Below are 26146 nucleotides of genomic sequence, written 5' to 3'. Positions count from 1 at the left end.
AGCAATGGCTTTTATTCAAAAGGTTCTAATTGCAGGAATATGTATCATTATTGAGTATAAGACCTCGATATATGATACATATCTTGTGATACCTGTATGATCATAACAAAAATAGTATCCAAATATACATATTATTATCCATAATGTTGGTCATCATAGTCCTAAAATAGTTAGGAATGCCAATAGGCAAATTTGGAAGATGAACTTTTATAAATCACTTAGAAGGAACATCTTTAAAAATCGGGGATATTTGCATATTCTTTTCATTAACTTTATTTGAAAATATGTATACCAACACCTCGTCTTTAAACATATTTCCGCTTTTAATTCTTAAAACCAAACGTTTTAACCCCTTAAAGTATGCATTAATTAAACAAATTATATGTATAACTAACATCCTCATGTGTCATACACACTGGCAAATGTAATTACGTACTACGTAAGAAATTAATGCCATACAATATTTAACCAGTTTTTTTTTTTCTTTATTTCATCATCATTAAATATCAATATATTTTATTAATTACTTTTTGTTTGTTCATTTGCTATTGTTATAACCTTGAAAATCATTTTCAATTTTCGCCTTTCTTTTTTTCCCGTTTGTTTTTCTCACACTCTTATTGTAGTGACCACAAAACCTCATCAACGTCAACAACAGCAATTACATGAAAAACACAGTCCTGATGCTAAGCGCCGGATACACAAGTGTCAATTTTTAGGCTGCAAAAAAGTCTATACAAAAAGTTCACACTTAAAAGCTCATCAACGGACACATACCGGTAAGTGAAATTCATTTATAATATAACAGCAGCAGCAACAACAACAAAGAAACAATATATATGTATATAAGTATATTGAAGCATTCAATCTTAATAATAATCAAGTTGAAAACATGCAATGGACATGTGTGGATATTAGGATGGTCCATCAAAAAGGCAAGAATTTTAAAAAATAAATGCTATTTCAGTAGAATTGCAGGTGTTATGCCTGGATTTAAACTAAAAACTCTAGTTTAATCCGTATAGATCTTTACAAAATTTAATATTTGTTTGGAAAATCTAAAAATGTTAAGTTCTTGGACAAATATGATAGCAATATTCTTTTGGAACAAATATGAGAAAAATCTAAGAATGACTATCAATTTATTTTTACTTCATGCAATGGACTCCATGCTAGTGTAATCCGCGTGTGAAAGAGAGAGCAACAGACAATAATAATAAACTCATATTAAGGACATGTAATAAATGAGCTTTACATACATTCATATAAAAAAATAACAGTGATGTAATATTTAATAGTAAATTGTTAGTTTTGGTACCATAAGTACCTTTTTTATAGGCCTTATAATAAGTATTAAAATCTTATAATTGAAATTAAAACTATTTGCTCTAACGTGAACATCGATGAACATCTCTCTACTTAGGTCCCCACGTCATGAATTTTAGAATTTTAGATCTGTGTCTAATTAATACTGGTATTGCTGGCCGTTCTCCAAACTAGTAGCAACAAGTTGATATGATAGTACTTTTACGATACTGGTTCATGTTCAGAGTATAACAGTTTTTCCTATAGCAAATTTTATATATAACTGTTTTGTTCTAAAGAAAATATTGTATATACCATTTTTTTTCTACAGAAAATTGTGTGTATAACAGTTTTTTCTTTAAAATTTTTTTTTGTATAACAGTTTCTTCCACATATAATTGTTTGTATAACAGTTTTTTCTATAGAAAATGTTGTGTATAATAGATTTGACTCTTAGCTTCTTGTAAAATTTTGTTGTATTTTAACCCTCCGTTACTCGCAACTGATCTGATACAGGCAAAAACGTTTTTATTGTAAATTGTTTTAAACTCCTTAAATTTTTTGATAAAATAATATTTTGACTGCAATTTTGTTGTTTTTATGTTTTCGAAATAAAAAGTGAAGAGATTATTTTCTTATTTTATTGATATCAAGTTGATAGATTGCGACTAGTCTCGATTGAAAATGATTGCGACTTACGGAGGGTTAAATAATGAGCTTTTCTCAACAACAGTTTTTTCGAAGACATTTTTTTTGCTAAAAGTATTTGTTTTAGGAGAACTTAAATCAAAAAGTTAAATTTTGGAGTATTTCCATCAAAGCACATTTTCTAAACGTACTTTTTTTCTCTGCACTCTGTGTGTATTGATCTCATGTGTCTATTGATACTTTCTTCAATATCACATTTTTCGAAAGTAGTTTTTCCCAAATCTACTTGTTTCAAGAGATATTTTGATCCAAAAGCTTTAAAGTATTTTCATCAAAGTACTTTTTTATATGGTCTCTTGTTAACTATTGAAAACATGTAAAGTTCTATTGGTTTTGATATAACGGTGCCAAATTTATCAAGATACTTGTTCCAAAATAACTTTTTTAAAAAACTTGTTTCCCAAGTAAATTTAATTCTAAATCTCCTCCTTAAAGAATTTTCTTCCAAAGACATTTTTTACAAGTACTTTTATCGAACATCGTTTTTGACATTCTCTTTTTTAGCAGTATATTTTCTTCAAATTACCTTTTTTAAAGGTACTTTTTGCCAAAAAAAAAAACTATCAATGTTCATTTTAAACTTTTGATTTTTTTAAATAGCACTTTTTTCCAAAATAAAATTTTCCAAATTACGGTTTTTCTAAAATTTGTAAACCAACAAAAATATGAAATAAATATTTAATATTTAACAGTGAATTTTTGACAAATTAAATTTTCCAATTCCAATTTTCCAATTTTTTTATGTTAAACACTCAAAAATGATTTAAAAACTGAGTGATTTCCAATGAAAGTTTTTAAAATTGTTTTCGATCATATTTTTTAATCAATTCCTTTTTTTTTCAAACATTTAGGTACTTTTAAAATAAAAGGACTTCACTTCCATAGCCTATAAACATTTCAGTTAAAATACGTTTGTCCAAAAAACCTTTACAGTTGAAACTGAAACAGTCCAACAATTTCCACAAATGTAGCAAGTAATAATGTAATATTTTATGCTGCCTTTATGTAATTACAATAGCAGCCAACTCTTAAGCTAAATAAATGAAAAAGGTGGCCTTCGAAAGTCAAATATGACTGGAATTGACATCTCTAATGAAAGTAATGAAATAATTTAAATATATTTGGAAAACGTACATACATAATAAATAGTATATTATACTCACTGCTATAAACATGTATATTATATATAGGCATAAGTAATATAGGGATTTAATCTATCATATACAGACACACACAAATCTATATATCGTCATCTAAAATGCAAAATAACCTAACTTCACTTTTCATAAATTTATAGGATAAGCAAAAAACGGTATAAAATGAAAACTATTTGTGATATTGAAATAAAATTTTCAAATCTGAATTACATTGAAATTAGAATTATATTTTATATAAAAAAAATTGTTTTTTTAAAGTACACTTAACTATGTGTCTTACATTATTTTGAATTGTTATTTTTATTACTCAGAGCGTATACGTTATTTTGTTTAAGAAAGTCATGTACACAGAAAAAACTATTTCTTAAACCGTTAAAATTCAAATATTTGTCACATATTGAACTGGTTTCAATTATTTCATAATTAAATGAAGTATTCATTTGCTCAACAACAAAATTTCTTGATATTTTCTATTGAATTTTGAGTTTTGAATTTGATTATTTTGACAATTGAATATACAATTTTCGTTATTGGTTGAGTTTCAAATACACAAATTATTGAATAGATAATTTTAGTAATTAAAAACACATTTTTGTTATTTTTTGTGTTTCAATTACGAAAATTATCTATTTAATAATTTTTGTATTTGAAATTCAACCAATAACGAAAATTGTATATTCAATTGTCAAAATAATCAAATTCAAAACTCAAAATTCAATAGAAAATATCAAGAAATTTTGTTTTTGAGCAAATGAATACTTGATTTAATTATGAAATAATTGAAACCAGTTCAATATGGGATAAATGTTTGAATTCAAATATAATTTTTTCTGTGTACTTGATTTGGTTATAACTTGGTTATTTTTGATAGCAAAAGTTTAAAATTGTGCACACATATATAATATAACGTAGTGAATCCCCATCAATAATAAAATAAAATCAATTTCGAATTTTTTGATGATACGTTGTTTTGCATTTTAGGTGACGATATACATATATGTACACAAAAACTCTATACAATAATATTTATAATGCAAAAAGTTCTCTCTTGAGATCAAATTGAATGAATACCCACACGTGGGTATATACAGAGATCCGCACATTTGTGTATCAACACATCCAACTACAACTTGAACATAAATATTAAAGAATATTTATAACATAACGGAAGGACAATTGTTATATGATTTTATTAATAAATCATGCACATACACATGTATATTACACATATGTATTTACATACATCCTTACATATGTATATTTTATTATTTATACATCTAAAGAGACCTTTTTTGTGGATGACAACAAAACAACAATTTTTGACATTTCAATCTAGGTATTGAAACCATGTCATCATATAACAGTTTCTTTTTACACCCTTTCGTCTGGCAATGACAATACTTACGTCCCTCTATACATTTACCCATTATATACATATGTATGTACATAATAGAGGTTGACAGGCTGTAGATTTTATTTTCATTAAGGTTTCTTAGTTTTTTTATGTAGATTTTGTATGGAGAATGCCTAAAGTAGTTGGGTGTTAAAATAGAGATTTAAAGGATTTTCGTTTAGTGGCAACTTTCAATATGATTTTGTTAACCTAAGATGACAAGTTTTATTTCATTTTAGGCTTTTAAATTATAGTTTTGTACGGTTTTGTTTAGTTTTGTGTGTGTGTTAGTTTCATTTTGTAAAACAGTATCATAATGATGAATTTTAGGGGATTATTTTCATAATTGTAAAGTTAAGGGTTTCAAGTTCAAGACAAAGTGGTTTTTCATTTAAGTATTGTCTTAGAAAGGGTTTATTAAGGAATTTTGTATAATTTTTGATGTATGGTTTAGAGGTTAGAGAGGTTTTGTTGTAAAGATTTTTCTCTGTCACTTTTTGTTAGAATTATTGACTTACTTTCTGAGCTTTGACATTAATGGTAAATACTAGAGATTGTTTAAAATACCTGAAATAATTTTGAGTTTAAAGTTATGATTCTAATATCATTAAAGTTTTAAATATCCTTCAAACATGAAGGCTCTAGAGACCATCTTTTTAAATTTCACACACCTCTATAGGGACCCTGTTGAATTGATCAATTTATCGACTTCGGCAACAGAGAGTAAAGTTCCTCTTCTAGCAATCGATTAGCAGTACAATTGCCACATTACTCCTGTTGACCTAACAGACACAGCCGAATGTCGCGTAATATCATCCAGATCGAAGTAATCTATACATTCATGCAAGGTAGTTTTACAGAATATTAATCAAGAACTTTCTTCCATTAAAGACCTTAGCCATCTTAGCCTCAAGTAAAGTTTTATTGGCGCCTAGCGATCAACATCGATCCTAATGACCTAACTAATGTTGTCTATTACTCGAGTTAAATTTTAGTAAGCTTTTGTTATTTAACATAAATATATATTTTTCAGAAAAATATTGATAAAAAGGATTGGTGTGAACAAAAATTAGGGGAAAAAAATTTTGGTAAAAGAAAATTGGAGAAAAAAGTTTTGTTATAAAAAAACTGTGGTGGGAAAATCGATTAGTCGCGATTTTTTGCTCATAACTCAGGCATTTGTGGGCCGATTTTCTATATGTGAAAGTTATGGCTATAGCGGTTATGGGGGATTTCATGTCATGTGAACCAACTTTTGAAATCTATGTGTTCCGATCGGTATAAACAATTTTTTAATTTAATCGGTCCAGAACTCTCTGAGTTAGAGGAGGTCAAAATTTTACATTTTGGGCAAACTGGTGTTTCTTTTCATCCATTTAACTTATTACCTATTGTTCTTAATGTGTCCCAAATAGTTTATATAGCTATTTCTTTAATCTTTGGAAAAAAAAATAAAACTAATTTTGGCATTTTTTTCGAAATCAAAAACTTTTTTTCAAAAGAAAGCTTAGATATTTTCCTTGAAGACCTATTTGGTCGCTTACTGCGAGTTGGATATCTATCAAAATAAATGTTTTGTAACTCATAACATACAATTTTTTATTTTTTTTTTGTAAAACCTAACTTTTTTTGGCCGCGATAGACTAGTCGATAGTGTGCTTAACTATTAATCGGAGGGTTGCGGGTTCGATTCCCGCCAGATACTCTGGGTGTATCTGCAGACAAGCAAAACGCTTCGCAGTTTGTGTTTGTTTTAAAAAAAAAATAAAAAAAAAGTTTTTTTGGTCGCTTAGTGGGATGCGAGTTATTAAGATATACAAGAGATTCCCGTTATTCGGGAATCAGATACGATGTCATGTATAAACCCATGACATGTTTCAAGGACTCTTTGAACATTTGATAAAACTGTTATAGTAGTTGGGATAGATATTCAATTCAATTAGGTCCATATAAGGATATATGCCCAAATCCTTTATGTTTTTATCATTATTTTGATTTTCTTTGTTAATTTAACTTTCATAGTTCATTTGAGAACCTAATTTATTAATCTTCCTTACTATAAACCTTATTTTATCAAGTTTCTTTAATATAAAATTACTAGATCCCTTTTTAATCATCTGACCTTTAAAAAGGTTAATTACTTATTCCCGCAACAAATAACTAATTTTCATGTTTTTGACATTTTTCTTCAAAATTCTCTAACCAACAACTCTCATTTTCATTTTTTTTTCTTCATGAAAACATATTACGTCATAAAAAATAAATTTGTTTACACAGTTTTGTTGTTATTTTGTGGCTGGTAACCAAAACTTGTTATCAGATTCTTATAAATTTTGATGTAATCATTACAAAAGATTTTCCTTACACCTACAGAATTCCATGCCTCCACTCCAACATGAGTTTTGTAAGCAAGGCTGATGATTTATGCCAAAAAATTCAAAAAAATGGCCTACAAAACACTAAATAACACCCTAAGGGAGCTTTTGTAGTTGCTTATTATTAAACAACAACAAACAGCAGGATGTTTGGAAAAAGTAGTGGTTGCCCCTAATAGGTATATGAAGCTGTAATTTAATATTTTTTTGTTATCCCCTGCCATTATGCCACGATAACCTTTCAACAACTCCAACTTATTTAAGTTAAACAACTAAAATAGAACTTATTTACACACATACAAAGAGACAAACAAACCAGCTTTAATTTTACTTCCGTAACCAACTTAAGATGGTTGGTTATGAAAGCCAAATTAGGAAAAAGCCAACGAAGTCAAAGAAAAACCAACAGTAGGTGGTTAAAGTATAGAAAGGAAAAAGTTTTAATTTTTTTTCATGTTTCAAGGAATAATATTGTTAACCAATAAGAATAAATAACAACTTTTTTGCCAACATAAAAAAAGGCTTAATACACAATAACCAGCAGAAACAATAACAACACTTGCTATAATAGCAAAAATAAAAAGTGAAAGGAATGGAATGGAAAGAAAAGAAAAACAAAAGGTTTTAACAAATTAACACCTTTCATATTAACGCCTCTCTATTTTACACACAATCTAACCCAGACACTTACTACTTTTGGATTTGTTCCTTTAACAAACTCACTAATCAATAGACACACAACTCTGTTGGCAGTTAAGAAAGTGGCAGCAACAAATTGTTCATATGCTGGCCACAAAAAATAAAGTATAAACGTTAGTTGTTACAAAATGAATATTAAATAAATATGGTTAATTTGGTTGTTGTTTTGTTGTAAATAAATAAATAATTCTAATGGCTTACTTAAGTTTAAACAATTTCTTAAAACCACAAAATAGAAAGAATCAGCTTTGCAAGGATTTCATACATTATTGATTAAAAAGCCAACATTGCCAACATTGATGGTAAGACACATAGTGGCTGGTAATAGCAAAGAGAGTGGATAACAGGGAGCTAGAAGCAAAAGTGTTTTGTTGTTTAAAAGTTGAAGGTTATTTTATTCTTTTCAAATCCTTAGACAAATCCCAACAGACTCTAAAAGATAATTTATGACAACCAATTATTCAATTTCAAGCCAAAAATAAAGAAAACAAATGTAAATCCCCAACAGTCAAGTTTTCTTTTTTATATATTTCTAAAACACCTACTCTGATTTAAAGTGACATATCTACACTCTTACTCTCTCACAGTAGTAGAACACATGTTTAGCAGACTCATTGTCAGGTATGCAAAAGCTGATAGTGTTGTAATGTGACAAAAGTTAATCCCTTTTAAAAATATTGGAAAAAAAAGAAAGAAAATAATAAAATAACATGCTAAAGCCTAAAAAAATCGTAAGAAAGATGCTGTCAGTTGAACAGTTTTGTAAAATTTGTTAGACTTTCTAATTTATCCTTAAAAGATACACACACATTTGAAAAATTCACATGACTCATCGCTGGAAATGAGCTGAAACGAAATAGGCAAATTTGTCATAAGACAAAGCTCGAAAATAAATACGAATCTAATACCCTACACAGATTTCTAAAAGCTTTTAAGTAACAATCCCTTTTGTGTGAAAAGTTTCATGGAAATAAATATATGGTTTAAAAACCACCAATTTCTTATTTATTTGCTGGTTAAATTAAATATGAAGAGTTTAAACCTCACACAAGTTTATAAAAGTATTTCTAAAAGCTCTTATTTCTGCTTTCGAAAATATAAATGTTCTTGTTTGAGCTTTTAGTCAGTAACTGTTCTTGGGTAGTGAAAGCATTTTATAAAGCTTTCAGACTCAGTCAATACGATCAATTTCATTAAAATATTCAAAAGTTGCTGATCCAAGTTTCATAAATTACATTCAAGATGCATTCCAAAGTTATGCGATCTTCTTTACAAAATTGCCCTTGATAAACTTCATAGAATACCTAGCTTAAAGTATCGTGTTCTAAAGTTTTACTAAACAAAAAAGATACAAATTCAAAACTCCATTTTTGAGTCGATGAAATTTGGAATTATCCATAAATAAACTATTAATAAAACTGAATTTGCTTTTAAAATTTGAAGAAAGAACATAGTATTTAATTCGAACGTTTCTGGAAAAGCTTTCAACATATACTTAATAAAAACATTCTTCAATGGAGCTTTATAAACTGTTTATTTAATTTTAAGCTTTATCATAAAATAGCTTTCAGATTTATGTTTATACTCTTAACCATGAGTGGTAAGGCTATGTTTAAGTTTGTAATTTCCACATTTTTCATTTGAGACCCCCATATTCCGGATCGTTATTGATAGTGGAGTCGTCATAGCCATATAAAGAAAATCGGTCCATAACTGGTTGAGATATAAGCAAAAACACACGACTATCTTGATTCTTCTTTCCAATTGATTTCACTAAAATTTTTTTAAATCAAAAATTTTGTTCCTAAAACATTTTATTATTATTTACAGGAGCTTTTCAAAATCCTATATGAAATAAGAGATTCTTATAAATATTAAGAAATTAATGCTGAACTATTAAAGTTTCTGCTCAAACATTAATAAAAACTGCGTAAAATTAAGCTTTTATAAACTGATTGTAAATTTAAATTTACACCTGCTAATTTTAACTTCAACAAGTTTAGATCAATATCAAGGTTTTTATCAAAAAACAATTGTTTTCAACCAAAAATGCAAGTAAGCATTAACAAATTAAATAAACGAATCTTCAAAAGCTTTTTATAAAGCTTTTAATGCCATATTAGAAAAAGCCGCTTAATGAAACCGTTAATTAGTTAAAAGATGGTTTATATCACCACTAAAAGCTTTATTTAGAGCTATTATTTTCCCTTGAGCAAATTAGCCTTCAATTCCAATACAAAAGCCTGTGTTAAAAATTGTTTTTAAGCTTTTCAAAATAATAACTTTAAAAAAGTAGGGATTTAACTTTTCAGTTACTTTTAAAGCTTTACTCAACCTACAAATTTCTAATTTTTCCTTTTATGTTATATCTTTAGTGACAAATTGTGGCACACAGAAAAACTTGCATGCCACAAATACCGCAATGTGGCAAATGTTTACAGCCAGAGTTTTAAGTTTTTTGTATTAAAGCAAATACATATATACACATGATACAATGAATAACACTCAAATTATAATAAATGTGACTTAAATCTGGCTGACATTTGTGTGATTTGGCGAATTTGTGTTTCCTTAAGGCTTCCTTTCATACAGAAGAGACAAAAGATTTTCCTTTTATTGTAACTGCTTTCATGTTTCCCAAGAAAAAGAGAAAAAATAAAGATTTAATATTTGTATTATATACATGAGTATGAAGTGGATTTATATTTTAGTATTTAAGGAGTGAGATCGAAAAATTCTTAACACACGTTTTTCATTACATTTTTTAACCCAAGTATTATTTGAATTTTTTTTTGATCAAGTTACCTTTGAAAAACATGTCAGTTATTATGTGTAATGTCAATTATATTAATTTTTTTGTTAATCTGATTAAAATGAGTGACCAGAAAAAAGTGCGTACTGAAATTATTAAATATTTTCAACAAAACCCAACTTGGTCTTACAAAAAGTTGGCCAAGCATACAAAGGTCTGCCGTCAAACTGTTTCCAATGTTATTAAACAGTACCGGGAGAACTTGTCAGTTGATAGAAAACCTGGTTCAGGTAGAAGGAATGGTCCACATGATGTTTCTAAAGCCAAAAAAATAGAACGCATTTTCAAAAGAGCTCCCAACACATCCGGTAGGAAAGCAGCCCGGTTAGCTCAGTGCTCGGACTATTTGGTACGAAAAGTTAAAGCTAATGCAGGTTTAAAAACATACAAGGCTCAAAAAGTTCCTGACAGGAACGCTACTAAAAATTTAGAGGCCAAAAACAGAGCACGGAAATTGAAGTCAAGTTTTATAAAAAAATATTCTTGCTGCATAATGGATGACGAAACGTATGTTCTGGCAGATTTTTCGCAACTTCCAGGTCAAAAATTTTATGTTGCTGATGCTCGAGGGAATGTTGAAGAAAAGTTTAGGACCCAAAAGCAGACAAAATTTCCCAGAAAGTTCTTGGTATGGCAAGCAATATGCAGTTGCGGCAAAAGAAGCCACTCATTTGTTACAACGGGCTCTATAAATACCGAAATTTACATCAAGGAATGTTTACAAAAAAGGCTGCTTCCATTCATAAGACTTCATAATGTGTCCACTTATTTTTGGCCTGACTTGGCATCCTGTCACTATGGCAAACAAGCCCTTGAGTGGTACAAGAACAATAATGTGGTATTTGTACCAAGAGAGGCAAATCCTCCAAACTGCCCGGAGCTAAGGCCAGTGGAGAGATATTGGGCTCTTGTTAAAAGAGAATTGAAGAGTACAAAAAAGGTGTCCAAAAGTGTGGTAGATTTTAAACGGAGATGGACTACATGTTCGAGCAAAGTGACAGAAAGCACTATAAAAACGTTAATGGAAGGGTTTCCGAAAAAGGTTCAAAATTTCATCACTAGTGATTAAAACTATAAAAATAATTTTTTTTGTAAATTGTAATAATAATTTCAATCAAATAAAAAAAAATTAAAGCTGTAAGTTTAGTGGTTTCTTTTTTATAAACATATATGTATGTTAAGAATTTTTCGATCTCACTCCTTAGTAGGAGTTATTTTTTTTCTTGAGAAATTTACTTAAAGCCTTTTTTTCTTCCTTGCCTTAAGTTCTACGTTTTGCTTGACATATTTCCTTGCCTTAAAGTATATGGGTTTGAGAAAAAACCAAGCCCACATACAAACTACATCTTACATACCAATATTATTCATATAAGAAACAGCAAAAATCCATTGAAAATAGAAACACACACAAATTGAAATTATAAAGAAAACAACATTTCCAGCTTTTTAGCCAAAAGGCCTTTAAATATATATATTTTTTTCTTATTATTTTGTTTCGTCATTTCCTTAACGCTGTTTTTCTTTAAGTAAATAAAGGAATATTAAAAAATAGGCCGCATATTTTTTATAGCCATGATCAAAATATGTACAAAAAAAAGGGAAAGAAGAATATCGCATAAATCTTTGCAAAGAGACTGAGTAAGAAGAGTGAGTGTTAGTAAGCAAAACTAAATGTAAAAAATGAATGAATGCCGGTTTCTTTTTTTACAGGGAAACGGATGTATGTATATGAGTTGTGTTTTCCAACACAAGAAACATTTTTGCCAACAACTAAAAAATACTGTCGAGCGGCTGTGAAAAGAAATATAGACACAATTAGGAAACTGTGCCCAAACCCTTAAGGGAAATTTATACTTTAAATCACAGAGCTTTTAAATACTACACAGCCATAAGTAGATATTACCATTTTTGATTTCAATCATTATAACCGAGTACAAAAACAAAAATTTAATGTAATTAAAACGCAAATTATAAATTTTATCTATACAAAAAGTTTGATAATTGATAAGCTCTACTCACTCGTGATGATGTTGGCAGAAAAGCTTTTAAATTAACTGTTTTAAAACGCTACAACCATAACAACAACAAAAAAACCGTGTTGTATTTGAACCCTTTTTAATTTTCTTTTGCTACTTGATTTTATTCCCTTCTTAAATGGCCATAAATTATTGTCGATTTTATCATCATCAAGAAAACAATTTCTCCCTTAAGGATTTCTACACGACCACTTTAAAATTGTAATGGTTAGCGGGTAATTAAAAAGTTTTTACGACCATTAAAGCACAAGCACCAGGAATAAAGCAAGTGTGCTACGAGCAGTGTTGGCACCAACAGTTTGACGCACACAGGACAGCCATAGTTGTCTTTGTCATTTTCTGTGCGCAGTCTTCCTTCTTTTTACATTAATGCAAGCCTTTAGTTTTAATACATGGAATTGATTGAATACTGTAAAAGCCAAAGCAATTTTCCTTAAGTTTTTTTTCGTTCGTTTTTCATTCCAAAATATTTTGCTATCTCTAAGTTTTATCAAGCTGAACTAATACAAATGAAATTAAAAAATTCCTTTTTACAAACTATTGGACACATTTTATTTACAATTAATTGCTGTGTGTCTCAAAAGCCATTATCATCCAAATGCAGCTGCTAAGACTAAAGCTTTTTCGTTATACATTAAATCTAGAGTATATATACAAAGATAGGGTGGTGCCAGCAAAAAAATTGGAAGTTTATTTCAATTTATTTGAATTTTTGAAAACCTATTTTCCCCCAATCTGATTCAGCTCTCCAAATACACAAGCCAGAACAAAAATTTTAAGAAATTGTCTCCTCAAACAAACTAAATTTTCATTTTAGTCGGGAACATCGGATGAGACCATACAAACGGGGCCAACCTAATATATATGCAAAATGTTTGTGTGTGTGTATTAGTATATGTAGTATTTTATATAAAGTGGATTAAATTATAACCATAAAAGACAAAGACAGCAAGAAGGTTTTTATGAAAATTGTATTATAAAGTTTTGCGAAAAAGGAAATTGTTAAGTTCAAAGTGAAATATTGACTGTGGTAAAGGGAGAAACGAAAATGGCAAACATTAAATTTGTATTAAATAAAGCGGATTTTGTATTATTTCACACAAAACAAAATGGTTGAAATTAGCTTTTGTTAAAAAATTGTCGGCATCAGAGAATTTTAATTCTAAACAATTTTTGTTTTGGGAAAAAATTGGATGTGAAATATTTTTCTGAAAATAAAATTATAAAAAAAGCTTTTATTTATTGCGACAAAAGTTTTTCTCTATCAAATACACATTTTTTTAAAAAATTTGTTCAAAGTCTGAAGAAACTTTTATTGAAAAAATTATGAAAAAACTTTTTATGCATACATTTTTTGATAGTAAAATGTGTTAATATATAAAAGGCTTACTTTCTGAATTAAAATGTTTTAAATTTTTGTGAAAAGAACTTTTTTAATTATAAAAGTTATTTTTATTTTTTTTTTTATTCACTGTCAAAAAACTTTCTCTGCTTTTTTAAATTTTAAAAAAGCTTTTATTTGCTGTATAGCATTTTTCTCTGAGATTTTAGAGAAATTTGATTTTCTGTAAATTTTTTGGAAATTTAGAAGAAACTTTTTGTTTTGGTGAAAGAAACTTTTTACGGAAATAATTTTTTATGAGAGATTATTTTCCATGAAAGAAGGAAGCTTTTCTTTTGTGGAAAAAAAATCTAAACAGTTTTTCTGTGAATATAGCTTTTTAGATTATAAAAGCTATTAGTTAGTTTTTTGGGGAAAAGCTTTATTTTATATTTTGGTGAAAAGAGCTTTTTTATGAATATTTTTGGTTTTTAATTATTTTTTTTAAAGAAAATAGCTGTTTTGATTATAAAACAAAATTTTTCTTGAAAATAGCTTTTTTGATGTTTAACAAAGTTTTTTTTGTGAAAAAAAAAATGATTATTTCTTTATTGTGAAAATATCTTTTTTATTATAAAATTTTGTTTATTTTATGAAAAAAGAGAGAACATTTTTTGAGAATTTTTTTTTTTTTTGGAAAAAGCTTTATTTTATATAAAAAGTTTTTTTTGAAAAAGAGCTTTTTTGTTTGTTTTAAGATTTTAGGTTTTTAATTAAGAAAATAGCTGTTTTGATTATAAAATCTTCTTCAGGTTTTTTGTGAAAAAAGCTTTTTTTATAATAAATGTTTTTTTGTGAAAATATAATATCTATAATATCTATTATAATGATTTGTTTGTGAGTACAATTTATTTTATGAGAAAAGAGATATTTTTTTTGGAAAAAGCTTTATTTTATATAAAAAGTTTTTTTTGAGAAAAGAGCTTTTTTGGTTATAAAGATTTTTGGCTTTTAATTAATTTTTTTAAAGAAAATAGCTGCTTTGATTATAAAATCAAATCTTTCTTGAAAATATATAGTTTTTTGTGAAAAAGCTTTTTTTATGATTATTTTTTTTTTTTTGTGAAAATATCTTTTTTATTATAAAGTATTGTTTGTAATAAGTTTACGAAAAAAGCTTTTGTTGTGAAAAAACCTTAAAATCCTTACAAATGCTGTTTTAATTCTTATTAAGAAACTTACATAATTTAAGAGTTATGTCTGACATCTTTGCTATTAATTTACACAAGTGTGTGCTGTGTTTGCGATTTATTTATCACTTAAGCCCTCTATATATGTTGTACATTTATAAGCATTGTATAATTTCAATTACAGCGCAAAAACTAATAGCTAAACTGTTCAAGTCCAGCGCAGTTTAAACATGTTTGCCAAACTATATAGTACAATTGAAAAATATGTGCAAGTGTGTGACACAGCTAATGCATTTAGTGGCCACTTAAAAGTGCCATAAAATACACACTGTGTTAAAGAAAAATACAGTGAAATCATGGAGAACATTTGAAAATAAACTAAAAATATTGTGAGTTTAAAGAAAAAGAGTAGAAACAAATTTTAAGCTTTATATAAAACTCTTACTGCGTGTCATAATGTCACGTCCTGCTACGAACAAGTTAGTGACATGTAGGAAATCGCTCTCCCTGTTATATGTAATTAAATCAGTGGATGGCACAAACGGAATATGCCACCGTGTATTAAAATACAAGTATTGCTTAAAAGTTAATAATCTTTTTCTTTGAAACATAACCGCCATATAATATAAATTTGATCTCTCCCTCTCTCTCCAAATTGTGTTTAAAATATTATTACAATAATGCTAACTCTTTTCTAGCTAAATTTAGACTTGCCAGTGGCTCAAAACATTTCAGTTTAACTGATCCAAGTTGAGACACTGGGATTAAAAGAATTAATTTCTTTTAAAATTTGTTCGAAATTTGAACAGGTTGTTTTGCGCTTTTTTAAATTTTTTTATAGATTTTCCTTATAAAACATCGTTTTTAAAATGTAGCCCTTTGTTTGAGTTCCCAAAAGTATGCAACACTGATTAAGCAAGAGTTAATCCACGTTGTAGCTTCAAAGTTCTGTTAATCCTCTCTTCAATTTAAATACTTTAAACTTAATCAGTTAATTGGACCGTAACTGTATATCAATTATTAATTATACAATATAATTATGAAAAACATCAAAGAAATACATTTTGTTAAAATTTCCATTTTGTTAAAGTTTGGTAAAACGAATTTCTCAATGTTTCTTTTGTGGGAATTCTTAAGCAAACTAAATTAAATGCAATTTTTTTTGGCACATCCTGATTGCGTTTTTTCTTATACGTCCATTCTTTAGTTTAACAAACTGCGATGTTTAACTATAAATTACATTCGATTTTTATATACGAATGTTCATGAATGTATGTAGTACATCGCATGGATGTATGTTTCTGTAAGTGTTTTTGAACATGTTAAGCACGTCGTCTGCATAGATTTCGTTGAAAAAATATCTGCCGTTTCTTTAGAAATTAAACTGGTAGATGTATTAGCAACCACCACTACAGTTGTAGCTACTTTTAAAGCTTTTATTAATGTTGTTTGGCTGTATACTATGGCAGCGAAAAGTGTAGAGACATTGCAATTCTCTGAGTTCGAGAGTTTGTTTTAAATTTTGGTAGTTTTTTGGTTGTCGCCATTTTTATGTGCATGTCTGCTTGAGATTTTCCTTGTTTCGTTATTTTTTTTTATTTTATCCCCATCATTCTGTTGTAGCTTTATTTTATGGTTTTAACCTCATTCCAGTTTCCTTATTTCCCATCTTTCTTCTTGTTTCTTGTATATTAAACACAGGCACAAAGCAAGCGGAAATTATAAAAAAAATTTTGTGCAAAAAAGAAAAAAAACTGAATCCAACATATTTTATCTGTATTGCCAAGAATATAGAAAATAACTATATATAACAAATGACTGTTTTTTTATACCAAATTGACCTCGTTTTCAATTAAGTTTAACTTATTCAATCATAAATTTTGTGCAAGATTTAAAATAATGATATTTTAAGTTATACATACTGAGATACAGTGGGATAATTTCATTTTAGTTAAACAGCTCAAATTATGAGCATTTCCTTAATTAATTTACATACTTAGTTTAACAATAAATTACTTTGAAACTTACAAATGCAACAAATTTGTTTAAAACAATTTAAAAATACTTATTTCAATTTTATATTTGAAATTTGTTTAAATACTTTCTTAAAAATCTTTGGATTTACTCCCTAAATATGCACAGCTTACACAACTTTGTTATTTCTTTTTTCATTCCTGCTTAAATTACAAAAGTTTAATTTGGTTTCTGGCTTTATTAATTTATTTTTGTTTTATTTCTATTTACCTTACGGAACATTTTCAACAATATGCATTTGCTATAAATATTTATTTAATAAAACATTTTTGTGCTTAAAACTTGCAAATAAAACGGAAGAAATGAAAGAAAAAAACTAAAAATTAAAACTAGAAATGAAAGAAAAAAATTAATTTCATTAAAATTCTTTCATCAGAAACAAAACAACCGGCAAACAACTTTTCTTTCCTTACTACGTTTTATTATTATTTTTGTTTCTTGTTTTTTCAATGAAACAAGGATCTTACAAGAACAACAATGAGAAGAAAATGTAAATGAGCCAAGTTTTTTAAAACAAAACGTACGAACGAACACACTCTTTAATGAAAAGGCAGAAAACGAAAACTTTACATTTGAAATAAAGAAAATAACAAGAAAAAAGATAAATAAAACAAAAAAAATAAAAAAAAAATAGAACTACAACCAAGTATTCTGAAGACAAAACAAAAATAATGAAAACAAATAAGTTCTGAAAAATTTACAAACACAAATAAAGACGTATTGTAATTTATACTTGCATACACGTACAATGAAGGATAACAAATAAATACACATGTCTAAAAACACATTTCCAACACATACATAATACTTTATTGACAGGCTTTTTTAAATCCAAAAAAAGGAACAAACTTAAAATTGTCTATATTTGTATAAGATATTTTCCCCAAAAAAGCTTTAGCCACCAAATGGATTTTTAACAAAGACAAGCTTTTGAAAAAAATTCTGTGGCCAAACCGGTTTTAGCTTTTCCTCAAAAACCTCCCCAACATGAATATTTTTCTTTAAGAAGCCTCCCCACATAAAAGCTTTATCCGTAAAAGACTTTTTCTCCAACCTTGATAGTTTCCCTAAAAATATTAGCTACAGAAAAGCTTTTCAGTAATAAGCTATCCAACACAGTAGCTGTCCCTAAAAACTTCCTAACATAAACTCAATTGCACATAAACAAAACAAAACAAACTTTACTCCAGAAATCTTTTAAAAAAAGTTATTTTATAAAACCGTTTTCTTAAATTTCCTTCCTACATAAATACTTTTCCCTAAAAAGCTTTCAACACAGAATCTGTTCCTAAAAACTTGAAAAAGCATTTATGTTAGATAAACGCTTGCCAACACAGAAATTGTTCCTAAAAACTTCCTTACATAAATGCTTTTACGCCAGAAACTTTGTAACTTAAAAGCTTAAAAAATCTTGTTTTAATACAAACATTATTTCCTACATAAAAGTTTTCTCTAAAAAGCTTTCCAACACAGATGCTGTTCCTAAACACTGTCTAACATAACCGCTTTCTAACTTAAAAGCTTTACTCAAAAAATTAGGTAGCTTTAAAGCTTAGCTCAAAGGAGCTTTATTACTTAAAAGCTTTTCTCCAAAAAATTTTATTTTTTGTAAATTTGGAAATCATTTTCGAATAATTTCCATACAAATTTGTACGACTCATAGGCTAATAAATATTTTTAAAAATCTTGCCCGAGAAGGTCTAACTGGACAACACAACTTAATCATTCAACTTAATGCTTTTTATTAATACTTAGTTTTTCTTAATTTAATAAATCTCCTTTATTTCTCTTTACAGGCGAAAAACCGTATAAATGCTCGTGGGAAGGTTGTGAATGGCGTTTTGCACGCAGTGATGAATTAACCCGTCACTATCGCAAACATACTGGCGCCAAACCCTTTAAATGCCGCAACTGTGATCGTTGTTTCTCACGTTCCGATCACTTAGCGTTGCACATGAAACGTCACATGTAAATCAAGCAAACGCCAGCCCTAGAATAAAAGCGGTAGAGGAAAATCTTCCAACAGAAATTCAAATCAAGAAAAAAAAGTCATCTTTTTTTTCTTTTTTGAATAATTAAGAAAAACAGTGCAAAATTCCTGGGAAAAAAAAGAAACTATACTGCAAAACTCCTTACAAAAACATAAATTTAAATTTAAGTTTCTTAAGCATTTAAGAGAATTGTAGCATATAGATATTTAAGAGAAAAATTTAGCAAAAACTAAAGGTAAGTATGTAAGTAAAACCTAGAGAAGAAAGTTTTACATTATGAGCGTTATGTGCCATCATCATCACACATTTTTTTATCAAATAAAAATTTAAAAGAAAATTTAAACATATATTTAATATAATTTTGTATTTTTTTTAATAAAAAAAAGAAATTCATTACTTTTATTTGTATTATTATAATTTGTGGAGTTGATAAAAAAATGTTTTTTAGTTTTTTAAGCCAGCAAGAGAAGTGTATTGTATTGTATGTAGTATGTTAACAAGAACAAATCAAATTTTTACCAAAGTAAAGCAATTTATGTTTTTTTTTATAAATATATATTTATATATTATTACCATAATTATTAATTAATTAATAGATATGTTATGTTTTAAGTAAGTTTTGTGTTTAAGTTGTTTAAAGAAACAAATTTTATTTTGATTTTCAAAATTGTCTTTAAAAAAAATTAGTAAAAATAATATTTAGAGAGAGAAAAATGCTAGTGTCAAGCTAAACACTGCCAAAAAATTATCAGAAAAAAAATAAATCTTAAAAGTAAAAAAGAAATCATGTTGCAAATTTAATTTTCAAGCCTGGATAATATGGAAACAAACAAGCCACAATACTAATTTGGGCAAGTAATTACTTAGTTGATTTTAGCAAACTTTGGCAAAAGCAACTAACTTTAAATACTAATGCAAAATATTTCAAATTAATTGCTTTTGCCCTGGTTATTGTTTAGTCATTTTGTTATTTGCTTAAAAGACTGAAAATTTTTTTAATATTTTGAGCTGTTTTTTTATAAATTTCCAAATATTAAATAATATACTTACATGTATCTAGGCTTTTAGTAATACATATTTTTTTTAGTTTTTTTTACAAAATAAATTTGTTTATTTTTATATTAAAAATTTCAAGTGCAAATAATGTTTCAAACATTTATGTTAACGATATTAGTTACTAAGTTCTCATATTTATTAATTTGTTGATTTAAAAGAATATAAAAACAAACATGATATAATTTAAATTAAAACAAAAATGGTATTCTACTCTAATCAAACCTATTCAAAAACTAAACAATATTCCCTTTCTTACTATCTTAAATTAAATTATTAAAACAAAAATTTAAAAACAAAAATTATTTTTATTTTAATTTCTTTGAAAAAAATCAAGTCTTTTGCTTTTATTTTTTCTAGTTTTTTTTTACAATAACAAAAGTATTATTAATTAAATTTCTATTGATATTTTGGTCTTTAAAAATATTTATAATTTCTTTTTTTAACTATAAATAAAACGGTTGTGCACACAATATTTAAGCAAAAATTAATTACATTTTTTACTCAAATGTTAAATTCAAATCATATTGAAAAAAATCTATATTTGAAACTTTGTTGCTTTATTTACAAATAAATAATTTAAATGATTGTATTTTTGTCCTAGTTTGGCCTTAACTTTTTAAAAAGTAATAATTTAATTAAATTCTTCTATGTATGTTTTTAAAAACACATTATTTGTCTGTCAGTCTTATTAATTTTTAATGCAAAATTTATTTTTCTGTTAAATTTTAAGTTTTTTTTTATTTTATTTCTATAATTCAATTTATAAACTTAAATTTTTATTAAAGTTTTAAACATAATAATAATGATAATAATAATAATATTTTTTTTATGTAATTTTTATTATTTTAATAAATGCTTTAAAAATAAAACTATGATTCTTTTTTTTAATTTTTGGAAATTTTATTTTAGTTGTTGCTTTGATTTATTTGCAAATTACAGGTTCAATATCAGGAACCTTTTTAGTTGTAGAACTCTGATTCTGCTTTGATAATTTCTTTCGGAGCAAATTTAATGAAAGTCATGGTGCATAGTAATTCATGCTCTTATCGCGTGGAAGGAGTTATTATGGATGTCGCAAAATTTACGCAAGATTTGAATAAAATTGAATAGGAAACGGAGATTTTCCTTAGATTGTTATTGATGCATCGTTAAATTTCCTGCTTCAATGTAAAAATGGTTATAGTCTGACTTCAAACAACTGCATAAAAAGAAATTCAATGGTGTTAATCACACAATCTAGGGCGGCCAAGACCGACCAAACCAAACGACCAATAATTTAATTGTTTCATGATGTGTATGCCATGTGTTACGGTCTGTCTTGTTGAAACCACATGACGTCTCAAACTGTCAAAATTTAATTAAATGTTAAATTGTACGAAAAAATGCTTAAATATCCAGTTCTGTTTCAACATTAAGTCCCATTTAATTAATCTATGGTTCGTAACGATATACATACTTCCAAATAAAATACTTTTTGTATGAAAACTGTCGGTATATCGTCACGATAAAAAAATAACCAGAAATTGATAAAATGAATTTAAATCTATAATCGAAAAGTCTAAACTATCCACACTGATTGATATTGTCCTACTACATCATGTAATTTTCTGCAAACATTTTTCAAACTGAATAAATGTTTGGAATTCATTAACTAAAGGTTAATTGAATGATGTACTTAATGAATGGACAGTATGGACAGACAAATTTAAAGCTGGTTGCATCCTTGTTCGTATGCAAAACAACCGGACATTTTCATTTAAATTTTCAATCAAACATTATGCTCGTTAAAAAAGCCGAACAGCTGCATAAGTAAAACATATTTCTTCACATATCTCAAGGAGGCAAAAATTCGCATTTTATTATGGCGCCTTAAAGTATGTGATGATTAATTTAACTATTATATTTAGTGTTGCCAGTTTGTTTATGGAAAAGAAATGTTATTTTTTGTAAAATCTTATATTTTAAAGTTTTTACTTTACAATAGTGAATTTTTATAACCAAAAAGTCGAAAAAATTTTATAGATCTTTATTTCTCAGTACATTTTAGCATTTAGAAGCAAAAGTATTTAATTTTTTGAGACTTAACCATTACTACAGTGCTATTTTTAGTAGATTATTTGTTTGATCGTTTTTTCTTTTTATTTTTTGTAATTTTCAATTTTATTTACAATTAAAATTTTGATGCACTTTCACTCTGAATTCCCATTATTTTCATCTCGAGCATAAACTATATCTTTAAATTATAAAATAAAATCTTTATATAAGCAGCCATGTCTTAGAGTTCAGAGCGTACAGAGAGCAAACCTTAAAAACGTGTTTAAATTTTATTTGTTAATGATCAGACTTCAAATTTAAAATTTATGCTAGATCTTTGTCTTAAAGTTCTAAACAATGGATCTGTGGGAAGCAACTGAAGAGATTCAAATCTCCTTGTATTTGTTAACAAGTTTACTGTACACGATCACTGATATGTCCAAAAAAAATTGTGTGATCATTGATCTTAACCTCTTTCTAATTTTTATACCGGCCCACAAATGGCTGAAATATAAGGAAATAACCAGGACAACCTCTATTTTTGATCTTTATCAGGATTACCAATTCATTAATGTAGACTATATGGATATACATGCATATAATGTCAGATATTTCAAAGACCTTTGCAATGGCGTAGTCAAGGCCAATCGGACCTACAAACGGGGAAAAAATAAGTTTCACTAATAAATTAAAAAAAAATATATTTTTTAAAACTAGTTTTTTTTTTAATTTTTTGAGGTTTATGCTCTCCACCACCATTATAAAAGAATTCTAAGACATGACTATAAATTTATTTGAACAAAACTTGTAGAACAAAATAAAATATTTGCTAAATGCAGTGATGTGTGATGAAAAATTCTGTGATCCAGCATTTGAGAAAAAAAAAACAAAAAATATTAAATTAAAAAAAATATATAAAAAAAACTTAACTAATATATTTAAAACCGACATAAAAAGCCAACAACCGAAAATGTTGCAAAAAAAAACCTTAACGAAAATAAAAACACTTTTCATTAATAAAATAATATGTAATAATTAGCAAAATATTTTTTCCTATTAATTTTAGATTTTTATTTTAATTATTTGTAATATATAGCTTTTTAGCAAATTTGTATAAACAAAAAACTTAAAAACTAATTTGTAGCTTAAACTCTATGTAGGTAAAAAAAACTTTTGGCACAAAGCTTTTTTTGAAGCCATAAGAAAAAAAATTAGTAAAAACAAAACATTCATTAAATAAAATAAAAAAAAAAATATTAAAAATTAAATTACATTTATAAAATGCTTATTAATGTCTAACAAAAAAAATATGTGTCTTTTACTTTGTGTGCTTAAATTAACTAATTTTAATTAAGTAATTATTGATTAATTAAATAAATTTATTGAAAAATATAAGATCGTCTAATATAAGCAAATAAAATACAACAAAAATTAAGGGCCCCTCCCCTGACAAGACAAAGAGAGAGTATGAAAAGAAACGCGATCTCAGCTTCCAGTCTAATTTATTTGCTTCCTTTAAATGATTAAAACCATAAACTGTGTATAATTTGGCTAATTTTATAAAAATTATTAAAAAAAAATCAACTTCCGCAAATTTAGATCTAAAAAATTTATAAATATTTAACAACAACAAAAAATCAATAAATAAGAAGACATTTCTACTAAAAACGTCTTCTTATCTACGAATGTGTCAAATAAAAATTCAATCTTTTATTTCTTTTGAAACCAAAACAAAATGAATCATAAAATTTATAAAATCTCCAAAAGTAAACAAATCATATTTTGTAAAAATATACATATTTTATACAAGAAAACCAAGTAAAAAATTAAGATTTAAAATATCTGAAAACTCTTTCATACACAATACACACACACGAACACGTTTAATAACAAAAAAGAAGTAAAAATACACTTAAAAAAATACCAATCATAAGATTTTATTCACATCACAAAAATTATCTTTATACATATGTATTTCATCTTTATTATCAAAGCTAAAACCAAAACAACCAACCAACACTTACTATTTAAACTAATTAAACATAACGGAAAAAACAAAAACAGAAAACAAAACAAATATTAATTTTTATAAATCAATTCATTTTCCATTAATTAATTAAATCATCTCTCCATTAACATTGAACAATTATTTTAATGAGAAAAAAAATTTCCCCCAAAAGAGAAAAATAAAATACATATTTAAACGAAAAAAAATGTATAAAAAAATATTTAACAAAAAAATCTAAAAATTTTTTACACAACAAAAGCAAACAATTTAAAGACTGGTCAACGAGGTGTTCCGCGTATATGCAACAAAAAAAAAACATTTATTAAAAAAAATACAAAAAAAGAATCATGTAATTAATTAAATAAATAGACAAACACTAGCAAGTAAAATCTTAACAACTAAATTATTAAGATGATTATACCTAAGTTTAAAAGCGAATCAAGGCAACAAATTGAAAATGTTTTCTGCTGCTGAAACACAACAGTGAAACATTAAAGTTTAGATTTTCGGATGATGAGTCAGTCCATCACAGACATTTCCAAAATTAATTCCTTTTTGAAAAATTTAAGATGGCTGAAATTTGCTTTAAGCAGCAGGCTGCATTTAATTAAAAACTTATTAAAACAATACAAAAAGTATGTTTTTTAGATAAAAGTCTTCACATACCTTAAGGGGACAAAGAAATCATAATTTATTGTTTTGCCTTAAAGTATGTAATGATTGTAGCTATTGAATTTATTTCAGTGCTGCCGATGGTATTTATTTGTAATGCTTACGACTTTAGTTTTTTAATTGTATAGCTTCGAAAGAATTAATTCTTATTCCATTTTCGATATAAAAATAAATATTTTCTCTTATTAATTCCGTTAATGAATTCATTATGATCGGGTAAAAAAATATCTTAATTTTGGTCGGGAAATCAAAACCTCAGTCCATCATTGGCGTGTTAAAAACATTCAGCAAACATCAAAAGTACGTTTAGAGTTTATTGGTTTTGAAAATGAAAACACAACTGACGTACAAGGGTATTGGAAATTAATCACTTCAAGAAGACATTGTTCCATAGTTCGTTGAACATAAAATTAATCGTTATTGAACATTTTTAATATCAAAAGAGATATAGAAGCAATAATAACCACTTTGCGACTCTATATCGCTCTGCATTCTACATAGGAAAACATGCAAATTATTGACATTACATCGAATTCCATATCAAAGAAATTTTAAGAAAAATTAATTAATTTTCTTGATAACTGCTAATTATTTTGCATGTTGGTTAGTTTCAGAAATTAATTTTTAAAAGAATGGAATTGAAAAGAAAATGAATTATTCAATAATTTCAATGCGTTTGAATTATGGACAAATTAAATGATTCAATAAAGTATTAATTTCACAACAAATTAATGCAGTGAATTCAAAACATTTAAATTACATAAAAATACTACGAACTGATCAAACTAATTTTGAGTTCTAAATAAATTTAATAATAAGAAAACCTGTAAATTAATTTAGTTCTTAATTATTTTCAAGTTCATTTATTATAATAAATCTGTAATAAATCAAAGAATACCACTGTAAACTAATATTTAGACAATTGGCAAATTGCATTTTCTACCCTGCCAAGGGCGTCATCAACAATCTTTATTATGAAGGTCTATTGTAAATATCATCTATTTAACATACTATTATAATTGAAATATCTGAAATTTAATTTATTTTGATTTTGAAAATTTAATTAAAGAAAACTTCAGTATTCGATTGTATGAAGAGTACAGCATAATTTCAGAAATGTTAAATTTAAATATTTCTCTTGTTAAAATTTAGTGTTTTTAAATAAAAGCAACAACGAGATTGAAATTATTTATTCATAATTTTACATATTAATTATAAAATTCTTCAAAATTTAAAAAATGGGCTAAAATTCACAACATTTGAAAGATTTTATAATTTCTGTTGAAAATTAAATGTACAAAAAATTAATTGGTTACCGATTCGATACGTTTACTTTAATTTTGCATATTTCGGTG

The 26146-nt window shown here is 26.7% G+C and overlaps 1 protein-coding gene across 1 annotated transcript in view; it reads left to right on the top strand.

Moving 5' to 3' along the window:
* LOC135959637 (Krueppel-like factor luna) overlaps nucleotides 1–19241 on the top strand; it is a 314200-nt gene extending 294959 nt beyond the window's left edge. Inside the window, exons 3-4 of the mRNA XM_065510629.1 lie at nucleotides 627–779; nucleotides 18827–19241. Of these exons, the coding sequence (XP_065366701.1) occupies nucleotides 627–779; nucleotides 18827–19002 (329 nt within the window). The 3' untranslated portion in view covers nucleotides 19003–19241. The remainder of the gene's footprint in view (nucleotides 1–626; nucleotides 780–18826) is intronic.
* The last annotated feature ends 6905 nt before the right edge of the window (nucleotides 19242–26146 follow it).

Source organism: Calliphora vicina, chromosome 5 (assembly GCF_958450345.1).
Source record: "Calliphora vicina chromosome 5, idCalVici1.1, whole genome shotgun sequence".
Lineage (NCBI taxonomy): Eukaryota > Metazoa > Arthropoda > Insecta > Diptera > Calliphoridae > Calliphora > Calliphora vicina.
This window is presented reverse-complemented; position numbering and strand designations above follow the sequence as displayed.